The sequence below is a fragment of the Sinocyclocheilus grahami genome, unplaced genomic scaffold, assembly GCF_001515645.1.
Source record: "Sinocyclocheilus grahami isolate Dianchi unplaced genomic scaffold, SAMN03320097.WGS_v1.1 scaffold219.1, whole genome shotgun sequence".
NCBI classification, from domain to species: domain Eukaryota; kingdom Metazoa; phylum Chordata; class Actinopteri; order Cypriniformes; family Cyprinidae; genus Sinocyclocheilus; species Sinocyclocheilus grahami.
The window spans coordinates 638,737-659,814 of record NW_015505398.1 but is presented as its reverse complement, the minus strand read 5'-3'; the positions used below and the strand labels follow the sequence as shown (position 1 = coordinate 659,814).

The 21,078-nt window shown below is 37.4% G+C and overlaps 2 protein-coding genes across 2 annotated transcripts in view; both read right to left on the bottom strand.

Moving 5' to 3' along the window:
- Positions 1-6,902, bottom strand: part of LOC107596486 (ankyrin repeat and BTB/POZ domain-containing protein 2-like) — a 28,866-nt gene extending 21,964 nt beyond the window's left edge. The window contains exon 1 of the mRNA XM_016287233.1: positions 5,914-6,902. Coding sequence (XP_016142719.1) covers positions 5,914-6,757 — 844 coding nt within the window. The 5' untranslated portion in view covers positions 6,758-6,902. The remainder of the gene's footprint in view (positions 1-5,913) is intronic.
- A 552-nt stretch (positions 6,903-7,454) lies between these two features.
- The window catches only part of LOC107596444 (N-acetyl-beta-glucosaminyl-glycoprotein 4-beta-N-acetylgalactosaminyltransferase 1-like), an 80,608-nt gene continuing 66,984 nt past the window's right edge, over positions 7,455-21,078 (bottom strand). The window contains exons 10-20 of the mRNA XM_016287187.1: positions 19,144-19,287; positions 17,480-17,589; positions 16,057-16,157; positions 15,886-15,959; positions 12,806-14,072; positions 10,547-10,896; positions 10,186-10,339; positions 9,547-9,619; positions 9,096-9,249; positions 8,239-8,365; positions 7,455-8,033 (exon numbers count right to left, since the gene is read on the bottom strand). Coding sequence (XP_016142673.1) covers positions 7,919-8,033; positions 8,239-8,365; positions 9,096-9,249; positions 9,547-9,619; positions 10,186-10,339; positions 10,547-10,896; positions 12,806-14,072; positions 15,886-15,959; positions 16,057-16,157; positions 17,480-17,589; positions 19,144-19,287 — 2,669 coding nt within the window. The 3' untranslated portion in view covers positions 7,455-7,918. The remainder of the gene's footprint in view (positions 8,034-8,238; positions 8,366-9,095; positions 9,250-9,546; positions 9,620-10,185; positions 10,340-10,546; positions 10,897-12,805; positions 14,073-15,885; positions 15,960-16,056; positions 16,158-17,479; positions 17,590-19,143; positions 19,288-21,078) is intronic.

Genomic DNA, 21,078 nt, shown 5'->3' with positions numbered 1-21,078 from the left:
AAAACAAACTGAAGCATTTAAACTGATAGAATAGAATAGAACAGAAAACAAACTGAAGCATTTAAACTGAGATCTGTAAGTTAAATATATACTGTATATATAAAAAAACGTGAATGTGAATTCTTCTATAGCTAGGCTATCTAAACTTCCCTATGAAGTACAGTTTGCACAATACACCTGTGTGTGACTGTAAATGTCTTGTTACCGTTTTTTACTGTAAAATGTTTTGTTACCGTTCTGTGCCCATCATCCGCTATTTCCAGCACTTAATCAAGCCACTCTTCTTTAATACATGATGACATTTTATTTCACATGTCATTGCGTTTGCGTTGGCTCTCGATTTGAGCTATTTCGTCCACATTAAAATATTTGGTTTCTACAGCGACTCACTTGGCACACATCATTCTCGTTCTATGAAACCGCATTCACCGGTTCTAACTCTATAGCGGTTTACCAGAGCATTGCAATTCGTTCGCTTTCTCAAATGGCTTTTTTTTTTTATTGGTCAAGTCACCTTTAGCGCTTGATTTATACAATACTGTTTCAAAGCAGCTTCACAGTAATAAATAGGAAAACAACAGAATCAATGATGCAAACGTTTTTAAATGAGACTAATTCAAATTGTGCCGAAAATGACAATAATGTCATTGTTTAGTTCAAGCCAGTTCAGTGTTGATTCAGTTCAGTTCAATAACTGTTTTTTTTTTATTGGTCAAGTCACCTTTAGCGCTTGATTTATACAATACTGTTTCAAAGCAGCTTCACAGTAATAAATAGGAAAACAACAGAATCAATGATGCAAACGTTTTTAAATGAGACTAATTCAAATTGTGCCGAAAATGACAATAATGTCATTGTTTAGTTCAAGCCAGTTCAGTGTTGATTCAGTTCAGTTCAATAACTGTGTAAAGTTCATCAACTATGAAAAAAGCTTAATTCCGCTATAATCAGCTCTAGAAGACAACTGTTGTTATTCATCTCAAATCAGTTCAATGTTGATTTAATTCAGTTCAATAACAGTTTTGATATTTCAAAATTCATCAATTATGAAACAAACAGCTCTACAGAAGACAACAGTGTCTTCATTCAGCAGTGTCAGTGCAATCAAATTGAGAATATTCATGAATATTAAGTGTCTTCCCAGTTCTAATTCCCAACTATTTCGAGGTATTTCTTTAGAGATATCTTACAGGAAAAGCTCCACTAACTGAAGTATCACCCATTTATGGATGATCTCTGTGACTGACAGACAGGTCACTCATCACAACCTCTCACTTTAGCCTTTTGACACCACTTGCTACCTCAAGCCATAACTAAAACAGTTTGACAGCCTGGTCTGTATCAGAGCGGCCTGTGTGAGAGCTACAGTCTAAAGCCAAGAATTCACTCTGAAGCCTCATTCTTGTGATAGATGGAAAAAGCAGAACTACAGAAACTCAGCGCTACACAGGATCTCCATCTGCCCGCTTCTCTCACCCATAAACCCCATAGCCAGTTTTCATCGAGGCAGCAATTTCAATTGCAAAGTATTTTGTAGCAGTTCTTCAAAACATGTCATGGCTATAAAGTGGATTTCCTGATCTGGGGGTTGAATGGAGGACATCAGTCTCTTTCTGCTGATAGCTTAATTACTTACAGTCTATTCACTGGGCTTCGCAGACTAACAGGGTTATCTCTGAGTAGGATTTGAATGTAATTTAGCTTGTCAGACTGCAATATTAATCAAAGTTGGAGGGTTTGGTAAGTATGGGATATGTTGAGGAGAGACGACATTATAACATTAATCATGCAGAGCTAATCCATAAAACATGATGGGTGTCAAGACTCAAGGCAAACAGATACTGCTAAATAAATCACTCTGTGTAATTGCTGTGATGACACACACTTGATTAAGTTGCACTCTGTGGTAAATAATCCACATACATCACTCAAGGAACACAATGTGGATGCTTAATTATCCTCTGTTAACCCTTTGAAATAGCTTTTTGTTGATTACATCACATTCAATTCACACAAGAGCCTCAGTTAACAACATTATATTCACCTAAGCTATAAATAAGGCTAAAATCGTGTTTGACATCTACTTTAACAGTTAATGGTGGAACAAAGAAGTGTAGAGTAACTCACTGTATTCTTAACATGACTGATTAGCAGTGATTTTCAAGGGCTTTCAGGAGCTATGATGTTCCCCAGCGTATACTTATTCATGTAAGTGCTTTTTCTGTGCTTTATGAAAAGCTCCAAGGAACATTGTTCTTTGAACATTAGCAATGTGTAAAACCTTTAGTCTTGCACATATATTTGGATTAATGAGGTGCTAAAGGGAACAGTTCCTTTCAGTTGTGAGTGCTCTTTACGTGAGCATAAGTGATTCGATGCTTGTAGTAACAAAACAGTGAAGCAGCCCCATAAAATGTTTTATGTTGTATCATAAAATGCTACATTCCTACATACGTTTAGATCTTGTTTGATGTAAATCAAACCGCAAGTGTTTCCTCTCTCTGACCGTTTAAACAGAATTGGACTTCACATGGCGCAGAGCTAAAGGGATAGTTCACCTACAATTGAATATTCTGTCATTATTTAGTAACCCTAATGTTGTCGTTCCAAACCTGTATGACTTTGTTTCTTTTATAGAAACAATAATCATATATTTTGAGCATCCAGATCTAACAAAACACATTTTATGCGGTGATGATTTTGTATGAATGTGCAATGTGATTTGTGGGAAAACGAATGATTTTTAGAAAAAAAGTTAGCATGAAGGTCCATCCCTAAACTCAACCATTGTTTGAAAATGTGTGAATGAAATCATACGTATTCATGCCATCTACCCACCAAAAAACAGTTATGAACTGCGATGAGACTGTGATTTTGAGAAATGTCTCATTGTTTTTTTTGTGCATACAATGGAAGTCAATGGTGATCAAAATGGTTTGGTTACCAATGCTCTTCAAAATATCTTCTTTTTGTGTTCCACAGAAGAATGGAAGTCATATACAAGTTTGGAACGACATGATTACATTTTGGGGTGGGCTATCCCTTAAAATTCAGAAATCAGCGATGGAAATTTGCCTGAATTTTGATGAATCTGAAGTCAATTCAGTGCAACTTCCATGGCCACCCTGAATTTAGACTAAGTAACACCTCTTTGGAACAGATGCTAATGTATCCAGGCAGGCATGCTGGGGAGTTGAGGAAGGTCAACTCGCACACAGAGCAGCTGTCATTGCATGCTTTAGGAAGGCACCTTCTCCTCTTCTTATAGAAAGCATTTGCCCACTCTAGATGCTCGAGACCCTCAAGACGATGTTTATAATAGCACTCAAAGGCTACATGTGCAAATACAGAGCACAGGCCTCCTGTGAAATACTATAGCAGCTTCTGTACATCCAGCACAGCAAATGTTTACTTCTAAATATTCCCAGAGGACATTTTGGACTTCCGAGAAACAGGTCAGCTGTGTCTCAGTATAAGTGGGCAAAACAACTTTACCAGCCACGGGTGATTGAGCACGAGTGCACTGTCACATCAATCATGCTGAGTGTGTACATTTGAATCGGATTAATATATTTCTAAGCCTACGCCTCCAGAAGTGTCTGAACTACACCGAAACTCTTAAAAATAAAGGTGGGTGTCAGATCAGTGCCATTGAGGAACCATTTTGGATTCCCCAAACAATTCTTAATTATTTTCTTAGAGTGAAGAACATTTTAATAATCTAAAGAATCTTTTGTGCAAGGGAAAGGTTCCCTGGATGTGAAAGGTTCTTCATGGAACCATACATGCTGATAAAGAACCTTTATTTTTAAGAGTGTAGGGTGCAAAGTAAAAACCACACACAGCGAGATGTTAATAGCTACCACATTCAGATGTACAAAGTGTAGTGTAGTGTAGTATGTAGTTTGTGTGCTGCTGTTGGCATTACAGCAGCTTGATGGTTTCTATTTCAATCCCACGAGATATCAATAAACTCTTACTTTTCTTCGTGAAAGGCATGACAATGAAAACATAATTTCCTCTCTTGTCCCCAAAAGACACTCTTTCTGCACAGTGCCAAGCAGACCAGCTTCATACAGGCTACCCTGTCACAGAGACGATCACCAGACTGATTTAAACCAGAGGGAGAGTGTGTGATGGCTTTCCATTCTTCTCACTCCATTTTCCACAGCTTGCATGGCTTGTGGATGGCTTAGAGCAGAACAATGGGCTTTTTGTGCACTTCTGAAAATGTGTGTGCCTATTGGGATGTACAGCCATAGCTAAACCTTATTTATAATATACATCCCACCATTTAATCAGTAAGTTCTGATACAGAGAGAACCGTCGAATTAAGAAAACAAATACAGACAGGTAACAAATATAACACATCAAGACTGAATCATTAAATATTTAGCTATAATTTAATCAATATTACTTATGACAGTCTACAACAAAATTATGGATGCACAGGTTTAATAAGTCTGTCTACTCGTGCCAACAGATAGCAAATATAATTTTCTTATATTCGCCCAACCAGTTTATTGTATGATACACCAAAGGCAACGCATCACTGGGCCTTGAGTTGTCGTGCATAATGATCAGATTCAGACTTGTGGGGAGACTTGCGTTTCTGACATTTGTTTATGCATAATTACGCAGAGCTGACATCCCTCTTTGAGACAAGATGAAAGTGGAAACGATAATTAGTATTTTCACCGAGACGAAGATCAAGGTGCCCTTCAAAGACTCAGAATCTAATCAAATCACACATTTGTCTATGTACACAAAATAATAATGAATACATTTTACATGCAGAGATCATGTTACATTACAAATGTAATTATTTTTGCAGCCTTGCAGGGCCACTTGTAATTGTAAATTAGTGTTAGCTATTATAATTACTTATACGGTATCAACATGCACAATAAAACAGTTTTTAATAGAATAAGAAATTAAAAGTGCATCAGTGAAAATGAATTAATTGGTCAACTGTAACACATGCAGTTGTATCAAACATTTATTTTGAAGGCACTCTATATTTCTCAAGTCACATGAACTCATTGTATTATATTATATTATATTATTATATTTTTTGGTATGACTATGCACAGTAATGTTAAAGACTCTACAAATAAAACGATCCACAGGCCCTAAATCAATGACCACAACAGGACATTCCCAGGAGAACCGAAGTGCTCCAAATGTAACTTTCCTTCCTGGGTTTTAATGCTATAAACTTGAATGGACAGTGTAAAGTGTTAACTACTCTTACATTCTGTTAATTAGTGTCTTACCATTGATTTGAGACAAGATGAAAGTGGAAACGATAATTAGTATTTTCACCGAGACGAAGATCAAGGTGCCCTTCAAAGACTCAGAATCTAATCAAATCACACATTTGTCTATGTACACAAAATAATAATGAATACATTTTACATGCAGAGATCATGTTACATTACAAATGTAATTATTTTTGCAGCCTTGCAGGGCCACTTGTAATTGTAAATTAGTGTTAGCTATTATAATTACTTATACGGTATCAACATGCACAATAAAACAGTTTTTAATAGAATAAGAAATTAAAAGTGCATCAGTGAAAATGAATTAATTGGTCAACTGTAACACATGCAGTTGTATCAAACATTTATTTTGAAGGCACTCTATATTTCTCAAGTCACATGAACTCATTGTATTATATTATATTATATTATATTATATTATTATATTTTTTGGTATGACTATGCACAGTAATGTTAAAGACTCTTCAAATAAAACGATCCACAGGCCCTAAATCAATGACCACAACAGGACATTCCCAGGAGAACCGAAGTGCTCCAAATGTAACTTTCCTTCCTGGGTTTTAATGCTATAAACTTGAATGGACAGTGTAAAGTGTTAACTACTCTTACATTCTGTTAATTAGTGTCTTACCATTGGCGTTCTTCCCGCAGATGAGATGTTCAAAGTTCTGAACGAGACCAAATATCTCCGCGTCATTGCTGACGACAGCCTCCAGCGCCTCAGGGGTCACTGGAGAGGTGTTGATCCCGCTCTGCGCCGCCAGCACACGGAGCCCGATCTCCTCCACTAGATTTTCAATGCAAGCGGTCAAACAGATGGCCGCGTACTCGTGAATGCGCACTGAGATGCGAGTGTCCACCATCCAGCGGAAAAAGCGTCCGACAGACAGACTCAGTGTGCAGCGGGAGGACTTGCTCTTGCGCAGGACCTCTCCGGCGCTCATGCTGTACAGCGAGATGGCTCTGACCGCGGCCGAGACGCAGCTTTCCGCCAGCGCCCAGCTCATGACCAGTCTCATAGCGCTCTGCACCTCGAACCGCGTGCACCTGCAGTGCACGACACTCAACCGCTGCGCCTCTCTGGAGATCCGCAACAAAGCTCTGCGCATAAGCAGTGACAGACTCCTGACGCTCTCTGGTGTGAAAGACTCTCCAGCAACTTTACGCAGGAAAACATCGAACTCCTCATCTGTCCAAGGGAACTCTTCTAACTCTGGTAGCCTCGGACATTTGGAGAAGATGTCCTCTGGGTCTTCAGGAAGCACCGTGTTCACTGTGTCCCAGCTGTTGTTTCTGCTGTTCATGGAATCCGTGTAGCTCCACCAGTTCCCTCGCTGTGGAGAGCTGATGAGCGCCTGCGAGTTGGACTTGGAGGAGGACAAGCTGAGGGATCTGTAAGAATCACCGGCTCCATATCCAGAGTCAAGGGTCAAATCCTCCAAAGTCTTCATAGTAGTATTGCTCAAGGCTGCCATATCTTGCTTATTTATGTAAGTGGAGTGATTTATTCTACGTTTTCCAATATATAGGACTTAACAGGAGGTGCACTCCTTCCCTGGTTAGTAGACACGCAGCGCAAAGACAAACTCCTTGACTTAAGTTAACGCACGTCCATCGTAAAGCACAACTCTTGGTTTAAAGGTCTGCACACATGGGCAATCCAGCGCCGGATGACCCACGCTGGTCAGACAAACTTTTGACAGCTAAAAGTTTCATCCAATCAGCGCACAGCTTTCTCTCAACCAATCAGACACGCGCAGTTCAGTGCAAAGTCAGAACATAGGACAAGAGTTCGGTCTTTTTTCATTCTATCTAAACACAGTCTACCACTAATTTATATCACTATCGATACCACTAAACTTAATAAATAAATGTTGTTTGAATGACATTGATTAGTCTCGGGTTAATAGGCAATACATAGCAGCTAACTTAAACAAATGAAAGTGGTATACTAATTCTATAGAGGTGAAATATTCCTGCATCTGTTTGATGCACGTTTATGCCCTCGTGTGGTGGTTAGTAGAAGGATTATGCTGAAATAATATCTGAACAAGATTTCTTTGAATGAACTTTATTTATTCTTCAAAACAAGAAATTTTAACAGGGAAAAGTACATACCTAAATCCTCTACAAACAATTTCACAGAAATTATCCCTTCATCAAAACTTGTCTGTATTACTGTGCAAGTCTAACACTCTTTATAATTTGGCACCCTCTATTGTAAGTATTTTGAAGTATATTCACAAGTATTGTGAGCCCAAACCTCTGCTATTTTAAACTACTCGTTAAGTTTGAAATAAAGAGACAAACTGCAGAATATTAGACAACCCCCTCTCTTCACATTTCTTTTAAATCTTAAGACCGGCAAAGAAGCATTTTTAAAATGTCTCATGTGCATGTGCCTTCAATTATCCACTCTCAGCGTTCTCCTGGTTTCTTCATAGATTCATATTTTACCCATCAAGTTGAATGAACTTGGCAAAGCCCTCAAGAGAATCTTGTTCATCAAACTCCAGCGCTCACATCAAACACAGTGTGGCAGGCCCATGTTCCCCTGAGCATCGACTGGGGCAGAAATGGCCACCACACACACTAAGCCAGCCAAAAACAACAGCAGGGTCCTCTGTGCTCCTCTGTTATCCTTGAGATGGTCTTTTAATAGGAATGTTCCACATGCCCCGTTTGGAGTGGAAATAGTGGTAAAAGTTCCTCAGTCGCAGTCTTTCTACCTCTAGTCCGTTCTGCAGAACCCTGAGAGAAGATGTGACAGAGGAAGAGAGACCAAACACAGTAGTTACACCAACACTGGAACTAAGACTTGATTGGTTTGATATTAAATTTCACATTCTCATAGTTAAGCCGCATAGTTTATTAATGCATTAGCTAATGTTATGTTATGGAACATTATCATACAGAGTTACCAGAACAAACTGGCATTCGCAATGGAATTAATTACCTGTCCAGCAGCTCCCAGTCTTCTCCTCCCCAGCGGTCTTTAAACTCTTCTGTATTCATCCCACCAAGTTTATCAAAATCAGACTTATAAATTCCAAACAAGCCAAAGCCATTCACTTCCCAAAAGCCTGTGTGAGAAAATCAGACCTTAGATAAATGTACACAAACAATGGAGATCTCCCAGTTTCTTAAAAACGCATTCTAAACTAATTTAGCAAAAACAGTTTCGTGCCAATGTCCATAACCTAGAAGATGCATAAAACAATTGTATTTGTCAATTCATGTGCAGTACCCTAAGTGAGGGAAATCGCTTCCAAAATGCCAGAGGAAGCTGACAGCATGATGCATATAATATATTGACCCATCAGAATAAATATGCAAATTTGTTTTTGACTAAAATGTGTCTGCCAAAGGCAAATAAGAAAATAAATTAAATCAGCCTCTCTCTGTATAAATAACCAATTACATTCCGACATAACCTTTTTCAAACAATCATTCCACTCATTCTTCTCATATCACATATCAATCCTGCTTGTGATAAAATCATGTTTATTTCAGTGAATAAATTTGCTATAACAGTTCATCTATACATACACTACTGTTCAAACCTTTCGAATTACTATGAACTTATGTTTTTGTAATAAATATGTACTATTATTCACCAAGGTCCATTAAAGTGAAAAAAGTAAGAAGTAAACTGCTAGACATTATGTCTAAAGAGAGCAATACGACTCTGTTTAAAACAAACAGGATATGCAAGAAATAGAATCAGACACATTATGCACAACTGGTGTTTAAGCATATGTGTTTTTATGTACCTAGCAGCTGTCTCTAAAAGTGTCTGTGTATATGTTTTACCATCAGGCTCCAGAGGTGAGCTCCCACAGTCCAGCCTCATGACGATGGGTGCGAAGGCCAGTTTGCCTTCCACACAGTGCTTCCTAATAGTCTCCAGGATATTGTGAGGGAAGTGGATATGCAGGTCACACAGGAACACTATGCTGTGACTGTCCTGGAAATGATGTTACACCATCACCAGTGTTGCTTTGTGCAACCAATTTTCTTGGAGAAAATTTGTAAATATTACTTTTTTTATCAATTAAAGTTATGTTTTGAATTCATTTTCAAATGCCTAAAAAAATCCCAAAATACCTTCTAGACAAGCTTCCATTCTCGAAAAGAGTCAATCATCTATAAAAATTCATTATTTTCCATTAAAATTAAACTTAAATATTTAATTCCCAAACACAGATCACCCCAGGTACAGTACACATTTACAATAGAAAAGGCCTGTATAAAATCTTCTCACCTCTATGGTGTCTACACCCATCTGTAAACCAGACGATCTCTCGAAGTTCCCTTCACGTCTCAGATACTGGTACCTACACACACAGAGCCAAAAACAAACAATCACCAGTGTTGCTTTGTGCAACCAATTTTCTTGGAGAAAATTTGTAAATATTACTTTTTTTATCAATTAAAGTTATGTTTTGAATTCATTTTCAAATGCCTAAAAAAATCCCAAAATACCTTCTAGACAAGCTTCCATTCTCGAAAAGAGTCAATCATCTATAAAAATTCATTATTTTCCATTAAAATTAAACTTAAAAATATTGTTCCCAAACACAGATCACCCCAGGTACAGTACACATTTACAATAGAAAAGGCCTGTATAAAATCTTCTCACCTCTATGGTGTCTACACCCATCTGTAAACCAGACGATCTCTCGAAGTTCCCTTCACGTCTCAGATACTTGTACCTACACACACAGAGCCAAAAACAAACAAAAAAAACAAATAGAGAAAAATATTGTTTTCTCAGTTACAAACAGTATGTGAGCCCAAAAACAGGACTTACATGAAGAATCCTCCAGTGAAGATCTATGCAGGGACTCTGCTCTGCAGGTGCTTAGCTAAAAGTGGAAAGACACAAGAACTCAGTCCTCACCTGGGCACAATGCTCTCCTTCAGTGCCTGCTCCACATCCATGTCATCGCTCTGGAAGTCTACGACGATCACGCTGAAATTCTCATCCTTGGTCTCACGGTGCAGGAGCTCCATATCTGAGATAAACTGCTGCACCCAGCGAGCCTGGTTCTTTACTGTCACAGAAGACAACTCCGATGAGTGGCTATGAAACTGCAGTTTGCCAAGCTATTCATAAATTAAACTAGTTATATTGCGCTCCTAAAATGTACCGTATCTGGCTTTGTTTTCAAATTGACATGCTCTCTACAGTCCTCATGTACACTTATTTGCATTGCTTTGATAAATATGCACTAACAGGAGCTCATATTAGTTTTAAATACCTGGTACTACAAAGTGTACCATCACGTCATGTCTCCATTTTAACATAGTCGGCTGGCAGAGCAGGGGTTTGGCCCAGCTGGTGCTCCAGGTTGTGGTGGTGCGTGTTTGGGTACTGGAGCCGCTGGGTGGTGGGTTTTTGGAGGGTGTATGGTGGGATGAGGGTAAAGTTCCCTCTCTGCTCTCAATTCCCTCCTCATATCGACTGCGGTGCAACAGCAGATAGATGTAGTCAGACAGACGCACCACTCTTTTCCCTCCCTCAATCAACAACAGCTCCATCAAATAACGGTTGCCCCTGGCTGAGTCTCTCCTCTTCTCTACATTTACAATACGGACCAGAGTGTAGATCCTGATAGAGAGGTGAAGAAGAAACAGTGAGAAAAAAAGAGAACAGTTGCTGTAAATAGAGTGCATTTAAATGAGACAATAAGGGATATACATGATAAATATACGTACATAATGTAACACCACGTATCCTGTTTAATCTAGTTGTGTCAGGAGTAATAAAGCTTTCCCATTTGTTATGATAAAACTGCATGAAGCGACCCACTGAGAGACCGCTTACCAGCAGGAGTTTAGACTGTCTCAGTACAAGGTTAGAATTAATAGCTCTACACTTGAGCTGCAGGCTCAGCAGGAAAAACCCACACACATATTTATTCATTTTTGAATTATATATATATTTTTCACTAAGGTCCATATTATTAGTAAAGTTGTCTACACCTAAAATAGTCTTAATTTCTAAAAAATACTGTTAATTTTCTGTCTTCTCTATAATTATTCATAGTATTAAAAAGGCTGTTTTTCCAACTGCGCCTTTAAGCCTACTGTATGTAAATGCTTTCTTTATAATTTTATAATAATATAATAATATAATATAATTTTGACATCATGGTTCGGTATGGTTTCGATGCAGTAGGGCGACAAAACTAAACATTAAATTGCATTTTTTTTTATTAAACAGTGGTTTACTGAACAATTTGCTCTTTCTGTAAATCTCTAAAGGATTAAAATCTACCTCAGTTTCTGCTCTAAACTATAGGGAGCCCTTTTACGTTACTATAAGGTTACAATAAACTTGAGTTAAAACTTAAATTTAAATACTATTTATTTTTAAATATACAGGTGCATCTCAATAAATTAGAATGTCGTGGAAAAGTTCATTTATTTCAGTAATTCAACTAATGACCATGGTGTTGGTGTGTTTGACTGGCCAGCAAACTCACCAAATCTGAACCCCATGGGGAAGAGAATCTATGGGGTATTGTCAAGAGGAAAATGAGAAACAAGAGACCAAAAAATGCAGATGAGCTGAAGGCCACAGTCAAAGAAACCTGGGCTTCCATACCACCTCAGCAGTGCCACAAACTGATCACCTCCATGCCACGCCGAATTGAGGCAGTAATTAAAGAAAAAGGAGCCCCTACCAATTCAGTACATGTACAGTAAATGAACATACTTTCCAGAAGGCCAGCAATTCACTAAAAATGTTTTTTTATTGGTCTTATGAAGTATTCTAATTTGTTGAGATAGTGAATTGGTGGGTTTTTGTTAAATGTGAGCCAAAATCATCACAATTAAAAGAACCAAAGACTTAAACTACTTCAGTCTGTGTGCACTGAATTTATTTAATACACGAGTTTCCCAATTTGAGTTGAATTACTGAAATAAATGAACTTTTCCATGACATTCTAATCTATTGAGATGCACCTGTAGTAAACACTCAACTAAAAAAATGAATGCAAACATGTAAATTGCACATAATGCAGTTTTTAAATTAACTTCTAAATGATAACATTTGTTGTTGAAATATATTCCATTTATACAGTGGGTGTCATAACTTGTTTAATAACAGATTTATTTAAACATACATTAAATAATTTAATATCTGATACGATCTGCCGATCTGTCTCACCACATCAAAGATGCTATTTATTGTTTGTCATAATTCGGAAGATGAGACTTTGTTTCTTATCAAAAGTAACAATTTATAAAACTGGAAATTTCCAATGAAGTTCCACTTGTGCAGTGGTTTAAACCAATGCTGTATTTGTTCAGTATACATGCATACTAAACCAAAAGACCCTTACCCGAAAATTTTCCATACGAATGCGTGTACCGATAATATTGGATTAAAATTATACAAAGAAATTTATACTCGTTTGGATCAACACGAAAGTGGGTACATAATGAAAGATTTATTTTTGGGTGAAATATCCATTTAAATATCCTTATTTGCATTTTAAGATCTCACCCACCCTCCAGTCCTCTCATTTAGCCTCTCCATGTACTGTGAGATCACATCAATGACCTCGTTCTCTGCGAGCTGCAGGTTCCCCGAGACGTTACACCTCAGGTCGTTCCAGTCTGACCTCAGCAGCTCAAAGTCCACAGGGTTCACGCTGAAGGTCCGCTGCCAATTTATGGCCTCCTCTGACAAGTGTGGCCTCACTTCAGTCTCCTCATAACTGTAGTCTGACATCTCTCCTTCCTCAAGGCCTCTGCTCTGAGAAGCCATGTCCGATCCCTCCGGCATCTCTGAGACCTTAGTTGGCTGCACCTCCGGAGACCGGCTGTTCTCAGACGAGTTTAACCCAGGGTGGTCTCTCCTTTCTGAGCTTGAAGGAGGCAAGCTGTCTGGATCTGATATGGAGGCTGTAGGGTCACCCTTATTATGAGGCCCAGGCTCCGTAGGCAAGGAAGGATGACTGTGTTTTAACAGGGCAGATTGGGTGGAAGTCTTAAGGCCCATTAAGGGGAAGTTCTGCCAGGCGAGAGAAGCAGCTGCTTGCGTTTTTAAGGACCTCCATTTTGAACTCAAATCAACAAGCCTCTTGCTCTTTCTAGATTGATAAAGGAACACACCAGGAAACACTTCCACAGGAGGTTTTGGTCTGCTTACTGGAGGACGGGGTCTAGTGAAGTAAATTTTATTGGTATTAGTCTCTTTTTCCACAATGGTCCCAACCACAGGTTTGCCTGCATTACCTAAAATCCGATTGGCCAAGACATAGAGAGGAGACTTCTGAGGAAGCTTAACGAGTGATCTTCCCTTCACAGGTGGGCTAGAAGTTTCTGTCAGTTTACTCTGATTTGACAGTTCAGGGTCAGGCAGTAGCCATGTTAAAGAACGCCCTCTCTGAACCAGCGCAAGTGTTCGGGATTCCCCTTGTTCCTTGCTCGCTCCCGTCTGTTCATTTAGAGACCCACTTTGAGGCTCTAACGCACCTGTACTACCCTTTGTCTGTCTTATTTCTGTCATTTCATCATCCACCACCAGAGAGTGTTTATAAAACCTTTCCCCTTTCGGTCTTGTACTCCCCTCTCGCTCTTTTAACTGAACGTACTGCCTTCCTTGCTGAAAGATGTAGCTCTTTGAACCCCTGTCTAATCTATCAGGCTTGGAGGAAGCAGTGGACGCTGTAATTCTTGATGTCTGATAGGGTGGACTACTCCTCTTGACTGGCCGGTTGCTGGAATTGATTGTCTCCTCTGGGTCGACGCCTTCTTCCTCCTCCAGGAAATCTGTCAGAAGAGACAAGTCCCATCAAACCAAAGCTCTTTAAATAATTCATGTAATCTGAAATGAGAATTGCTTAATGACATGATTAAAGAGTCAGTGAGGCTGCTGCAGTGTTAATGTAAATCTACAGTTAATGATAATCATCTCCAGACCTTCCATACATGCTGTTACACACAGCATGTTGCAGCTGTCCAAATGCACACACAAGGTCCAAAATAAACTATTTGCCACATATGCCAGTTTTACTTTTACATTGACACAGTTTATCAGTTATAAATATTTCTTACTGGTCACGCATTATTTTATTTGCGATTTTGTTTACTGTAGTGCAGGTCACTTGAAGAATGATACAGGAGATGAGCGTATTGATGAAACTGCACCTAGCACAAACACACACATTGTGTTTTTCCCTACATACATACAGGTACATACATACATATACACATATACATATGCATCAGTGTAGTAGAAGGCAGTATTGAACCTTAACGCTGGTTGCCACCCAAAATGAAGATAAGGTCCCACTTTATATTAAGTGGCCTTAACTACTATGTACTTACATTTAAATACATTTTTTGGTACAATGCACTTACTGTGCATTTTTTAAATTACATTTATAATTAATTACACTGTTGACCCATCCCTTACACCTTAACCCACACTTAAACCTACCCATACCACAAAATCTGTCTCTAACCTTACCCGTATCCCACCTCAATAGCAGAAGGATTATTTTGCAATACAATATTAACACAATAAATACATTGTACTTATTTTTTTTCTAGTTAAGGCCACCTAATATAAAGTGGGCCCAAAGATAACAACGACACAGTGGGCGCTTCTCAAACAGACGGATGCATTCTTGTAAGGCTGCATATCTAGACTGCCACTTCATGAAGCTCCATCAAAGGATGTCTCAGTTTGAAGGATCCATAGTAGGCATACTTTGTTTTGCGTCCTTCATTCTGCCTGTTTTGAAGGATTTGCACTAGGTGTCATTAGGTGTATCCTCTGCATCCTTTGCACAGATTCCAATTCACCAAAAAAAAAAGAATTAGCTAAAAAAGAATTAATTAATACTGAGCATGTTCAATTTGACTATTTTATGCAAGACATTGACAGATTATTGAGGTAAACGCATTATGTTTTCTTTTGTTTAGCTGTAAATTAATCACATAATGCACTGGAGACCACAGAAGGTTGTCATTACCTGTACTGCATTAACAGAAATTCAGTTAATATAAAAAATGCAATATAAAATATTCTTTAAATTATCATTTTAATAGTGTTTTCATGTCGTGACTGCAGGGGAGGAAACATTTATGATGTATCTATGTGCACTCACTACTAGACCATCTCTACCATTTAATGTCTTGAAGCTTCAGAAGGACTGGTCTAGGAATGACACATCCTCACTAGGTTACATAAATGCTTTTTCACAGTTATGGTTATAAACTCTCTCTGCCTTCCTTCTTTCGTATCTTGAGTGGTCGTTGACCAAAAAAAAGAGAAAACTAAAAAATTTGAAATGCGATATTGTGATGTACTGTACAATATCTTTGTATAAGTGACTATCAAACTGTATTTTACTAACAGCGTAACCTAAACCATGTAATGATCCTAATAAAGTTGGCGGCCAACTGTTTTATTTACTCCTTAAAGCCAATTTCTACTCACATTTGCCGTCTGGTTTGTGTTAATTTTGAACCCTGGGAACACATAAGTCACTTGGCTCATTACAGATGGTGAGATTTTAAAGAGAGCAAACAGCTGCTGGATTCTTATCTGTTATTAAGATCCCAGCTGAACACAGACCATCAGGTTTGGGGAAGAAAACAGGCTGGTCATCCTCATCCTCATCCATCTTCATGTACTTGTAGAAGCCAAATCTACATGACAATTCAAAAGAGTAACAGGGCCATGGTTATCTTTTTATTTACACATTTAGTTATTGCTTAATTTCTTATGATCAGTCAGAATTCATACTTTTCTAAGTAGACAGGAGACTCTCGGTAGAAGCATTTGTTCTTTTTCTCCATATGAGTAAGTCTGGTGAAGTCATTGGGATACACATAAGAAAGGTAGACCTGGTTGAGCACACATAAGAATAAGAGAAAATATGTAAAGACATGTATTTATTAAGCCAATAGTGTATCAGATAATACAATCAGAAGAATTAAAAACAGTGACTGTAATTGGACAGCATGAGATTTAAGGTATGCACCACCCTCTCTTCTCAGACTTGTGTTTAACAGTGATGACCAAAAGAGGGCAATGTTTGCTCTAAGCTCAGACATATCTTTTAAAAAGAGCAGGTCCACTTCATCAGTGGTTCTCATCCTTTTTCATGGAGGCCACTGTCCAAGACAATATTCAAAACCCCATGTAGGCCAAGACCTTTCTGGTACTTCGCTTCAATAACAAAGTTGTTTATTTTCAAACTTTTTTTATTTACTGAAACTAGGAGTGACAATATATTAAAATAAATTATAAAAATAAAACAAATGAATTGAATGTTATTCAAAATTACATTCTTTATGATCAGCAAATTCACATGATTTTCCAGTCAGCAGTATAGCAAACTACAAATTTCAGAGCTGGACATAACTAGAAAATTATATTATATATTAATTTCAGAAATTCTAATGGCTTTTATGGAAATGGGAATCACACTTTTAATTTTCCTCATTTATCCAGTTTTTACCCATTTGACTTTTTTTTTATAAAAATAAGGAATATGATATCAATAAACATCTTTATTTTAAAAGATTTTAGCTTATTTAAAAATTTGCTTTGTTTTTTTTTTAAATCATTTTGAGGCCAGAAGTGTGCTGAGGCCCCCTAGTGGGTCCCAGACCCCTAGTTCATGAAAATAAAATACATTTTATACTTTCTTCAACTCTAGTGTTTTTTCAAAATTATTATTAAAAATAGCTTTACATATTTCATAACTAGCAATTTATGATCAATAATTACCATTTGTTGATCATAAATTTGTCAGACGTGACAGCAATAAATTTTTTAAATAAATGGTTTTCTTTTGAACTTTTGATTATTTAAAAAGTACTGAAAAAATGTTCACTGTTTTCACAAAAATATTAATAATAAGAAAAGTTCTTATGTAATGCTAAAATTTTAGCTTTGCCATAACAGGAATAAGTTACATTTGAAAATATATTCAAACAGAAAACGTCATTTTAAATTGTAATAATATTTTACAATATGAAATAATGTATCAAATGCTCTAAAGTTGAACACACAACTGCAAAGCTTAAAGCAACTCATTGAGCCAAAGCTGCACTAGAGTTAGGTAAGTTATCGACTGCATATTTTAGTACATTTTTTAAAATCAGCAGCCAACATTTATGTTATCAACATAGACAGTGTGCTTGGCGAGACTGTTACTTACAAACTGCAGGCCTTGATAGCGTGCGATAGGGAAGTCCTTCACCACGTAGGTAGGAGAGTAGACACAAGATGGCAGAACATTCTCCAGCCTGGACTGATCTATCATGGGAACTAGGACAACAAATACGGCATCATATGAGACAATTCCCACACTCTTCATAAGACAGTTGACATACAAATAACTGCTCGTTCATCTAAATTAAAAATGTTACATAAAATCAGTTTACTAATTTCCAAACAGATATTCAACGGCTTCCATTCATCACTATTAGCTTGTATCTCAGTCCTGACTGTCACATATTCAGTGGTGCTGCTCCTAACAAGCTGACATCCTATATCTACACCACCATATGGATCCACCAATGCGCTGCTGAGCTTCCACACAAGCAATTAAACATGAACGCACTTGCAAACCACATATCCACACTGTCTATCCTGAGAGATGGATGCTTATTTTGTTTACCAACCACAGCTATACACACAGTACACACAACAGTGCTAGAATGCTGCAACAAAATATTTCAACACATATGGACAGTTTTGTTAGCTGATGTAAAACTTTTGACCATTATGACATATTGCATTGTATATGATATATCACATTATGTCATTATATCACATTATATATCCATCATTGCATTAAACCAATGGTAAGCATCAGTTGAATGCAGTGTGAATGCATGATTTAAATTACAATTGAGAGCAGCACAGTGAGATCCAGCAATATGACTGGACAGTAGGGGTGTAATGGTACATGTATTCGTCCCAAACCGTCACGGTACAGACGTCACGGTTCGGTTCATGCAGTCAGACGATGAATACAGTGAGTCATAGGCGATCAATCCAAATCCAAATCCAATGCAACGCTAACCGTCACGACAGGAAAGAGCAGAAGAAGAGACCATCTACGCACCAACCCAAAACAAAAACGGTGAGTTCAGATGGCATGTCGGCTATAAATCGGAACAGGTTTTTAGTTTTATTTTGGCCGATCTCTATTCCAGAATTGCACACAAACTGCATTGCAATCATTTCCCAAAATGTAATTTGTGTGGAACTTTTATGAGGTCTGTAAACAGGAGAAAATACTGTACCAGGGAGATCAAGCTCACTGTTCGTGATGCTAAAAATATAGGAAGACAAATATGTGGGGGTTTATATGAATGTATCTCTGAGAGGAACTGACCGTCTTCAGAAATGTTTCAATGGCATTTTCTTTTCATCTTACCGCCATATAATGCATATTAAAGTAGTGTTTATAAGCACAGCTGCTTTGTTTACAGTGGTAACCAAGGAAACGCTGTATCGATGCTGTTCCATAAGCGCCACCTGCTGTCAGAGAATAAATCTGCATTTTCATTCAGTCCGTCTGCTGTTTTTGTTTTGTGCAGGTGTCTTAAGTAGCATAATTTCACAAATCTAAAGCCAGACCATTCTGTTTTTGCTTTAAATCTTGAAATTATACAAGCTAATTAAAATTAAAAAGAACTACTGTCTTTTCAAAATAAATAAAAAAAAAAATTCCTGTTGTACTGAACTCGTATCGAACCGTGACCCCAAAACCGAGGTACGTACCGAACCGTGATTTCTGTGTACCGTTACACCCCTACTGGACAGTGTACATAAATGACCTTAATATCCATATACACTGTAGGGAATACTCACTCTTGTAGAAGGTGTCTCGTGGGTCTGGTTTGAGCATATCTGCAGTAGGTATCTCTGTCCTATGGTTAACCCGCAGAGCGAGAAAGTGACTGGCCAGCGTCTGTGGGATGTGATGAACACTGTTCATCTTCAGACTGGATTCATCTGTCAGAGACAGAGAATAAGGACCGTGAGAGACAGCCTGTGAATTTAAATCAGCTAATAGACTAACACTCAACAACCCCTGCTGTTTGCTATTATAGAAATGGTAGAATATTGGCTTTTCTATGGCTGACAAAGAAGTGTATAATGTACAGTATTTATTAGGGTCCGAAAGTCTAAGACCACTGTAGATGCTACTATATTGCACTTTTTTTTAATTGCATGTATTATCTGCATAACTATTTATATTATTTTTCTATTTTTTATTATTGTTATTTTTATGTATAATTATTTATAATAGTTTATTAAATAAAATAAATGTACATGAATTTGAGAATTTTATGAACTTTAATGACAACTGTACTCAAGATGCACAAGCTGTGTAAAACCTGATGTTTATATTCTCCTTATAAATATATTTATAAGTTATATTCTCGACTGCATATTTTAGTAAATTTTTTAAACAGCATTCCATTAGCACACTACATCTGGAGCCAGAGCAGACACTCATTGAACATGTTTCTCTTCAATATTATCCACATCGCTGTGCCCCAACCCCCTGATGAAACTCTAATTCCAACCTCACTCTGGGAAACCTCTTTTCTGGTTGGATCAGCTTTTATTTTATTTTTTTCATATGGATACTTCCCCAAGGCTTAAAGAGATGCAACCAGGCTCACACACACAGCCTATGCTTTAAGACAATCCCTTGGTGATCAGTCTATGGGCACTGAAGCATGCATGTGTGTGTATGTGAGGGAGACTCTGTTCATTATGGTTTATCTCCTGACGTTATGAGAGCTCAAAACACTGTCTGTTCAGCTAGCCGCTGATGAAAACACACTTTAATTAGTCCTATTGATCCACTGCAAATGTGTTACTAGGTAAGTGTAAGTTATACAGCATCAAAGTCAGTCACTGATGGCAGCAATGCAGAAAGCAAGTACACAACACTGATAGAGGGATGAAAAGAGAGAATATAAGGGTGTTGGATGTTACAGTAACATCCAAGATGAAGAAAACAGACAAAGAGATAGAGCAGAAATGAGCCATTAGGAGGCTGAAAGACTGCAGGCATTGACTGATATCTCTGTTGACGCTTTAGTAATGGACCATATGGATTTATTGGTTATTGAATAGTCCATGCAAATTTGCAAAATTCCAAACAATTGTAACATAAAATGAAAAACAAGGACAAATTGGACAAAACAAGAAAACAAGATCTCCTTTCTCCAGTTCTGAGTTTTATCAAATGAAGTACTAACTTTGGATGTACTGGATTTGGAGAAAAAAAAAATTTTTTGCATATTTTTTTATGATTTTATGAAAAATATTAAATAACTTCACTGTAATTAGAAAAAAATATTCGATAAATTCCCTGTAAAACACTGTACTGTCACCAAATTTAGTTCACACATCACTGCTCTCCCGCTGGTTATACTACAACACTTAGTAAAAAATAAAGTTTTTTTGCATAATTTTTTGGATTTTTTATGAAAGATATTAAATCACTGTAATTAGGAAAAAAAATCAATACTTTCACTGTAACACACTGTACATGTCACTGCTCTCCTGCTGGTTATAATACAACACATAATTTGATAAAAAAATATATATATTTTGCTTAATTGTTTAATGAAATACAATCAATAACAACTGTAATTAAAAAAAAAAAATCAATAACTTCACTGTAACACAATGTACTATCACCAAATCACACATCAGTCCTCTCCTACTGGTTATACTAGAACAATTAGTTTTAGAAAAAAAAAACATATACTGTATATATATATA